This window comes from Falco rusticolus, chromosome 9 (assembly GCF_015220075.1).
Source record: "Falco rusticolus isolate bFalRus1 chromosome 9, bFalRus1.pri, whole genome shotgun sequence".
In the NCBI taxonomy this organism is placed as follows: domain Eukaryota; kingdom Metazoa; phylum Chordata; class Aves; order Falconiformes; family Falconidae; genus Falco; species Falco rusticolus.
Genome location: NC_051195.1, coordinates 48575790 through 48584802, shown reverse-complemented (window position 1 = coordinate 48584802; position 9013 = coordinate 48575790). Strand labels below are relative to the sequence as shown.

Below are 9013 nucleotides of genomic sequence, written 5' to 3'. Positions count from 1 at the left end.
TCACAGCCCAGCTGAGTGCTTCCTCAGGGAGAGGTACAGGTATGTAGTAAACTGGAAGCGCAACCTCTGCTAGGGCTGATGGTAGAAAGGTGAAGACTTTCCAGGGAAGCAAATCCCACGGGCTGGTAGGAGAAGATGCCAGTGTCCCAGAGGAAAATGCAGTGGGCAGGCATTTTGCTTTTGGCTGCACCCCTCCATCATCCCAGGAGCAGAAAAGCCAGTGCCCGCTCGCCCGGGCGACTCAGACGCAGCAGCAGAGCGTGGAGCAGTCGAGCCTTGCAGGGGTCCCGGTGCTCCCGGCCTTCTTGTTCTCCTTGGGCAGCAGCAGCACAAAGGCCATGGCCAAGGCGCAGTGGTAGAAGCTGTGCACGTAGGTGTAGTCCCACTCCTGCAAGCGGGGAGAGTGTTAGTGAGACCTGCCGGGGCCGCAGGAGCAGCGGTGCTGGAGGGCTCTGCGCTAGGTGCAAAACGTTAGGTTTCTACAAGTAGCCGAAAAGAAAGGAATAAAAAAAATATTCCTGAGCCTTCTGCCTCTTTTTGCTGTAAGAGAAGAAAGGATTTCCATGCCTTAAGAAAGGAAAAAAAAAAAAAAAAGCAAAGTGGATTTAACACATTCTAATTTGCACATTTCCCAATTCTTGAATGAAGTGTTTCATTACCCCGCAAAGGACGCGGCGGCGAGGCCGAGGCGCGGGGGGAGGCACTTTCTGCTAAGTGACATTTTTATGTTCTGCTAGAATTTGCAATTACTAAATGCTTTGAAAAATAATCCTTGGGGATGACTGTGAGGTTGTATCTCGCAGCTCCCAATGCACAGAGCAGCCGTAACGGCAGGGCTGAGTGCAGGCGCGAGCGGCAGCTGCAGCAGGGGGTTATCATCATCCCTGCGTGGGACAGACGGACCCTTTCGTGCAGGACAGGCGGACTGGCCAGCGGCAAGAGCAAAAGGTTATAAACATGGGATTGAGTGCCCCTGGGAGTCAAGTGAGAGTCTTTTCTTCGGCGTGAGCCAGCTTTGGATCTGGCCATGACTGGGTTGTAGCCAGTCCCTGTTGTGGCTCTGCAAGGTGTCCTTAAGTCACCCATGCCCAGTTTCCAAAAAACCCTGCTTGCATTTGACAAAGCCACTTTGAGGACCGTGTATGGCTGACAAAAGCATGGCCCATGTCCTTGTGACTCACTTCACACGGGGGAAAGAGATTGAGCATCACCCTGTGTGTCACTTGCTGTCACAGCTGTCCCTGCCCACGCTGCAGTTAACAGGCCAGGGGCTGGGATGGGGACAAGGGAGGGACCCTCATCCCTGCTGCCAGCCCCCGGCACGCCAGCCCCGGAGACCCACACCTCAGCTGGGCTTTGGCCAAGGCTGGATGCACCCCAGTGGTGTGAAGGGGGAAGTCTCCTGTCTTGGTAATGTCCTTTACACCTTGTAAAGTTAGGGTGATTGAGTGTGCAAAGAGGTACCTCAAAGAAGAACCTCAGCATCAGCGCTAACGCCCCGAAACAGAAGCCAGGACCGATCTGCTGGGTGTAGACACTCTTGTCAGGATAGAGCCCTTTCTTCTCTTTCATCTTTTGTAGCTGGAAGGAAAGAGAGAGCATATCTGGCATATTCACCCGGATTTAGCTGGCTGCTCCACATCCGAAAGATCCCATGAATGCTGAAATAAAACCACACTGAGCCCACAGACCGGCTGCCCCAGGCTGCGGGGGCTGCTGGCACACGGGAAGCACCTCCGACCTGCTGCAGCAGGTCCTCCTGCTTCATTCCTGCGCATAATACTGTTTTCTTAATATTCAACCCCAAACCCAGCTCAGGGAGTATGTGCCTTCACAAACCCAGTCTCTAGGAGAGCAGATCCCAGCAGAGCATCTGCGGGCTGGGGGATTCAAGGTGGTCCCCTCCTTGCCCATCCCCTCCCCATCGTGGCCACTTGCTTTTAGCTGCTGGCTGGGCAGCCAGACGAGGCTTAGTGACGGTATATAGCTGGGACTTGCATCACAGTATTTCCATGATGCTGGGCAGCATCTTTCTGCAATTTTTATCCCGTCACTGAATCCTTCTCCTTGCTTGCTCCTGCCAGTGGCTCCACCAACGCAGTCCTGCCTGGGTCCACAGCATCAGCTGTGAGCAGGGCACAGGCTGCAGCATGGTGCCCGACTGTCCCAGCCACATTCAGGCAGACTACAGGCAGATTCCTTCCCACTTTATCACTGCATTTTATGCACATCTTCCACCAGCTCCGGGGCAGTTCACCAGACCCCTCTGCCTCTGAGTAGCTGTAAAAACTCCATAAATATGATCCTCCTGATTAGAAACGCAGGGACAGGAGATGTGGTAGATGGCTCAGACTAATCAAATCTGGTGTTTATCACAAAAGCTGCTTGCTGTCTGCCTGCTTTCTGCTTGGGTTGAAGGAAAAGTGCTGTTTAATCACCGTGATGGCCTGTGCTGTGAGAGCTGGACCTTGAGGATGAAACGGCTGGCACAGGTTAGACCTCTCTGTGCAAGGCTCAGCCGCTTCCCCGCCACGAGCATCCCGCAAAGCCCCGGTACGGTGCCCCTCCCTACGTACCCATTTCACCGTTATCACCAGGACAGCTGTCCCGATGGGTCCCGAGTAGACGCCGTAGCCCCAGCGGTCATGGTAGATCCTCACAGCGATGGTGAGGACGCCGAACATGATGAAGGTTGATCTCTTTGGCTCGTCAAACTCTGCCAGGGCTGCACAGCACCGAGCACAGGGAACATCAGCTCACCCACCCTATTCCTCCACTGTTCCCCTAAAGCCTTACTGGGGTCTGTCCCACCTGCCCTGGGGACCCTCAGCATTGCCTCCAGGTCTGGGTTGCCCTTCTTATGCCTTACAGCTGGGGAAACTGAGGCACAGGGGGGCAAAGCGAACCATGCTGAGGCATCTGAGTGGTGGGCCCAGGAGCTGACTTTGGGGGTGTTATGTTCAGTTTGCATGTGGAAGCTAAAGGGGATTTCCCACCTGTATTTCCCTTGCCTGCCGCAACCCAGAAGTCAGAGGTGATTGCAAAGGCGATTGCAAAGACACTTGCACTCAGTGAGCCCACTGTTGGCTCTTGGGTTCATCCTACATCTCTAACCCTCCCAAACTTGCCGGCTCACCCCGATGCAGCCTCTGTCACGCTGGTAGGACCGTGCTCGCTGGTGTGATGGGGACCAGGCTGTCCAGCCGTGCCGGCACCTGCCTGAGGTTTGCAAGCTGGAAGTCACCAGTGTGAGTAAATTATTAGAGGCTTTTGTTTAGCACAGAATGGGGTAATAACTGATAAAAGTTATGGATCCCAGTGGGCTCCATGCTTTTCCAGCTCGCACAGCTGTGTTATGGCTGTCCTGGATTTGCATTCCGGGAAGCGTGCCCAAGGGTCTGCGTCCGCACATGTGTGCTCGGGCTTTACAAGCCACAGTGAGAGGCTTCCCTGGGCTTCAGTCACCACACCTTCCATGTCCTTGGATCGTGGTTTTATAGGGAGTTTGACTAAGGGATAATGTCCGCATTTTAATCTCTGTTGTTTCCCTGTGGGTCAATATTTTAAACATCGTAGTCCAGGATTTGTATTTTTTTGCAGGGTTTTTGAATGCAGTAATGAAGCAATCAAGTTGAATTTTTCTGCAAGGAGCCAAAGTGTCTGGATCAGCTCTGCCCTACCCTGACACTGCTGTTATCTGCTGAAAATGCCCTTCAGAGGTGATTTGCCTCCTTTGCCTTTTCTAGCCAAGCAGAGAGTGCTGAGGTGCCATGAACAGTATGGGAGCCCACCCTGGGACTTGCACCTTGGGGGAACAGAGCTGTTTCTAAGGTTAATATTTTCCCAACTAATTTTTCACCGCATGGAAGATTTATCTAGATGCATGCCCTGGAAGGGGGATGCTGCTGTCTGCATGGCTTGGTGGTGAAGGGAGGAGGGATGGAGTTGTGCCTGGCAGAGGGGATGCTGCCCTGCAGCTTATACTGGGCTCAGGGGCTGCAGGAGCTCTCCCAGCTCAGCCAGAGGTCCTGCATCATCCCTGGAGCCCCAAGGTGCAGAGGTGAAGGTCCTGCAGGCATTTTGGGGCTGTACATCAGTGCGGTGACCCCAGTACAGCATCAAAAGGGCTGGGGACGCTGCCTGGCTGGAGTGAGACTGGCCACGTGGGTGCTAGAGATGGTTCAAATCTGCTGAGCAAAGCCTTTGCTGTTGGAAAGTGACCGTCCCCTCATCTCCCTCCCCTCACCCCTACTCTCTTCTCCTGTCAGAAATACTCATGTCTTTCAAAAAAAACATGTTGGCAAAATGGGAAAAGAATAGGTTTGAAGTTCTCATCCTTCTTTAGTTTCTGTTGGTTTTTTTTTCATTTCTATTATACCTTGTTTCAGTGGCAAATAAGGAACAAAATGAGGAAAAAAAAGAGTGAAGGGACTGTGGGAAAAAGAAAACTGAGTAACAGGACAAGGGTCAGGAGTTTTAATAAAGAGGAAGTGAAATATATTTCTGCTTTTTCTAAGCAGATCTAAGATTTCCCGTCATCCCAGACCAGGCTTTTGATAAACAAGGAAGATATATTTGTTACAACTAAACCACTTTGATTTGTGTGCTGCCAAGGGCAATGACAGATTCTGCGCTTCTTAGTGCCCCCACATCAGGACAGGACAAGCTGATGGGCTCAGGACGGGGAAAATGAGGAGCAATGGGAGATTCCCTGATATAGGAGGTTTCCAAGTAAGTCATCTCACAGTACTGTCCTGCCTTGAACTAAAGCACAAGGCAGCATGTGTTACTTGCCAACTTGAAATAAATCTGCTGTTTTAAGGACATGCGTAAGAGCTGGTGAAGGCAGAGGAACACCCAACTGACACGAACACCAGAGCTCTCCTTACCTCTGAGAGTAAAACTTCCCCAGCCACCACTCAGGACAGTTTTCATCTGTGGCTGAACCCCACTGAGTGGAATGGCTTTCCAAGGGATTAATGGTATAAAAATGGATTAAACCATAGCATGGGCTGACTTCCATAAAAGACAGCCTCAGAGCTAAGTCTTGCAGATGGGAGCTCAAAGGCAACAGCATTTCTGGGGACTGTACCCACTAACTGTCCCACCAGCGATGCTGACAAGCCCTGCCTGACCCCCAGATGCTGGTGATCTGCAGGAACCACGAGATACCAGTGCTTACCCATCAGGGACACCCAGATGGACAGGGCTGTTCCGTAGATGCTGAAGTACTCCAGGATATCATAGCGCATGAAGCACAGCACTGATAAACCAGGGCCATCACATGCATGGTAAATCTATTATTAAAAAAAAAAAAAAAAAAGAGAGAGAGAGAGAAAAAAGCATTATAAAACTAGGTCCTTACACACACACCAGTAGGGTAAAGGCTCTTACCAACTTGTTGAAACAGCTTTGGCATGGCTGTGGAGAGGATGGCCAGCAGAACAGAACAGCCTCGAATATACCAGGATCACTGGTACACAGTGATGAATATATTTGAAAGAGAATGTCACCGTTCCCAATTGCAAATGGCCTGACAATCAGCATTCTTCCCTCTTAGCACAAATTATTTGTGGACGAGATTTAGTTTGCCTCTTGGTCTGTGCCAGAATGTGCAATCTGATGACCAAGCTGCTGCGAGCTGAGCCCCAGGCAGTGCAGGGACGTCCTCTCCAGCAGAAGGAAGGCTCTGGGGTTATGTTTCTAATTGCGAAAGATTCTTGTAAAACAATTCAAAATGAGTGTCCTGATGAAATGTGTATGGATGCCAGGTCACTGTCCAGGCTAAATAGGGTTTATATGGCCAGAGTCTGAATGCTGGGGAATTCACTCATTAGTGCATTCCCTTAAAAGCCGCTGGTTCCTGCTGCCCATTAGCTCATTGATTAGGTTATTTGCAAAAAACCCATTGTCATGCAACATAAACGCAAACCAAGCCAAGAGAAATTTTCCAGTGCAATCAGAGGAATGCTCCCAGTGTTTGCCTGGCGCTCGCCTTTTCCGCCGAGCACTCAGCCCTGCGAGTTTTCTAGTGGTAGCACCCGCGTGCTTTGCTGTTTCTGAAGAAGTCCCTTTACTGCTTGGCAGGGCGCCCTTGGAACAATCCTCGCTGTCATGGCCCAGCGGGGATGCTGATATTATTTATAATGGGAATTGCTGCAAGTCTTTTGGCTCGTTGTGGTTTCTAGAAAAGATTGCACCACGGCCGTAATTCTTTTCCCTGTTTGAGATTGGGTCTGGGGAGTCTGGAGACAGGGGGAAGAAAGGGTGGAAGACAAAGAGCGTGTTTCTGGCCAGCGTCGCAGCACTTGTCTGCGATGGACATATGCTTTCACTGCTCTGATGATGTCTCCTGGGGGAGGAGGAGTGGGATGCTACAAGAAAGGCAATAGCAGCAGCTGCTGCCCTTCCTACCCCCCCAACCATGCTGGCAGCTGCCTTCCCTTCCTTCCCCACGCACAGATATTTTGCCTCTGCAATCTCTTCGGCGAGGACCTGTTCCACCTCCCGTGGAAACGCATGCCAATTTTCCTATTGACTTCTTGGGGAGGTGGAGCAGACACAAACCCAGTGCAAAATGAAATTGTAGCTGTCTGGCTTCCCTGGGGAGCTTGGGGGGGGGGGGCGGGGGGCTTGATTGGGACGTTTTTATTAACTGTCCTGTAGTTTTTATGGAACTGGCAGAATTTCTTCCCCTGCATCGTGCTTTAATTGGAGGCTTGCATGGTGGATCCTTGGGAATAAGAGACCCTCCTGGTTCACAGCCCTGATGCTGCAGAAGAGCTTTTCACACTGGACAGGTCCTTTACCTACTCCCTGCCTCAGTTTCTCTGTCTCTGTGCCAGCGATGTGACAACCCTCATGAGACACCTTGAGATGGGTGGGGAGAAGAGGCAAATGCAACGTTGGTTGGGTTGCTGAGCTATTTTCTTCATATTCTTTAGCATGGCATTGCCATGGGGTTAAATAGGAGAATTTTTCCAGTGGGAATGCTGCTTTGGGTGCTCAACCAGTGTGTGTACGGAGGCATTTAGCAGTAGTACAAAGCGCAGGGCAGCTTATCGCTGGGAGCCAGAGTATGAATTATTTTCTCTGTGTACAGATGACTGACTTTCTCTACTAGTTATTCCCGTGCAAGAGAAGGCAGGGCGAATCAGAGCCTGGTGAAACACGCATTTTCAAACACTCTGCCGGGGTGAGGGGTTGATAATTATTGGTTTTGAAAGCTCAGCAGCATGTTTTAGTCTTTCCTTGTACAGAAACTTCCCTGACTCCAGCATTACTCCCATCACCAGTTAGCAATTGCAAAATCAATAATTCGAATACGTGCTTTTGGCTAAAACGACAGAAGCATAGCAAGAGGCTCTGGATACAATTTAAACCCCAAATTCAGCATGGCCACTTACCAGCTATAAAACAAAGACAAAAACCAGCTCCAAAACATTGCGAATCAATCCAAGTCTCTTTGCACCCAGACCCTCTCCCTAACCTCACAATCGTAAAACACCATTAAATCTATGTAAGGCCACCCCTTAGGACATCCTAAACTGAAGAATCAGCTACTCAGCACCACACACAGTGGGGAAAAAATGAAAATGGATATTCTGGGGGTCATGCTCACTGCTCTTGGGTGAGACCCAGCTGCCCTGCCCAGTGGAGACCTGATGCAGAGGGTGTCTGGGGGGATGGAACACACGGGGAGGGGTATGGGGACATCTTACCGCCACGAAGAACATGGTGAAGAAGTAAACCATGGCTTCCATGTGGAAACGCCGCTTAGCCGCGATGCTGATGGTGGGGAGGAAGACCAAGGTACTGATGGTGGGCAGAAGGAGCTTGGCCACCAGCGAACCCATGGGTGCCTTACAAGCTGGTGGCTCCCGGGGACAGGGTCGCTGTGAGCTGGATGGGGACGGTGGAGAAAACAGCCGTGTGGAGTGTGCTTTAAAATTTAAATGCCCTGAGTGGCCGGGAGGGCCGCGGGCAGGGAACAGCTGCTGCCACCACCGCCACAGCCGCCCCCTTCGCTCCTGTGTCTCCCCAGCAGCAAAATTCTTGACGCAGCCGGCGGCTCCTGGCAGCAGATGCTCTGTGCCCCCGGTATGGCCCTGGGTGTTACTAAAGGAGTGAAAGGGAATGTTGTCCTTGCACGCCTTGTGCTGGGTGTCAGACCTGGGTGCGTGGTGGGCGAGGACTGCGGATTTGCTAGCTCGCCATGGGGACACCTCACCTCTGTATCCCACTGCCCCCATGCTGAGTGGGGGTCAGTGCTGATGGAGCAGCCCGGTAGGGAAAAACAAGGGATGGTGCTGGCACAAAGTAGCGAAGAACTGGTACACGGCAGGTACGAGGGGTTTTTAAAGCAGTGAGATGTGTCCTGCTACCTTTGCCATGCCTGAGAAATACACACCAAGCTCCAGATCTGCCTTTTATTTCCCTTCGAGGGCATACCTGGGAGGGTGACCCTGCTCTAGGGCAGCACGGGCATCGGGAGCTGGTGTGATGCAGCATCTAACGCCTGCTGCGGGTGCCTGCGTGCCCTCCTGTGCACCCGGGCGGAGTTAAGTGCAGTTAGGTTTCTCAGCCATGCCCTTTGCAGCGCGGACACCTCCAGGATATCTGTCTGAAATTCAGGAGCTGAGCGTCTCTGGGTGGAGGAATTTGAGCAGATCTGTCATGCAGCGCGGAAAAGCTGGAGGAAAGGAGACCAAAAGCCAAGTGGCGTTTGGGCTGCTAATCCACTCAGTGGCTTCTCTCTTTTATTATGACTTTTTATTATATCACTGCTGCTCCCCTCCTGGGTTAATATCTTTTCCTTGGAGCCTCGCAGGGATTCTCGGCATCTTTTCGGTACAGCTGTTCCCGGGACCCAGGGAGCAGGAATGCTACGCTTGAGCAACCGCCTTTGTGGCGGCGGGTTTGGGGAGGAGGGTGCGAGCTGTGATATGAGCCACCATTTCTGAGGCCGGTAGGATGGGCTCGCCTGTCCCCCAGGAGGGGGTCCGGTGGAAAG

General features: G+C 51.8%; 1 protein-coding gene across 1 annotated transcript; it reads right to left on the bottom strand.

Annotated features, from left to right (window-relative positions):
• Positions 1-234: 234 nt before the first annotated feature.
• On the bottom strand, positions 235-8111 carry MYMK (myomaker, myoblast fusion factor). The gene is made up of 5 exons (XM_037400886.1): positions 7722-8111; positions 5183-5297; positions 2577-2725; positions 1465-1581; positions 235-388 (listed from the first exon to the last, which is right to left on the bottom strand). Exons 1-5 carry the CDS (start codon positions 7854-7856, stop codon positions 242-244), a joined length of 663 nt encoding a protein of 220 aa, XP_037256783.1. The 5' UTR covers positions 7857-8111; the 3' UTR covers positions 235-241.
• Between the last annotated feature and the right edge of the window lie 902 nt (positions 8112-9013).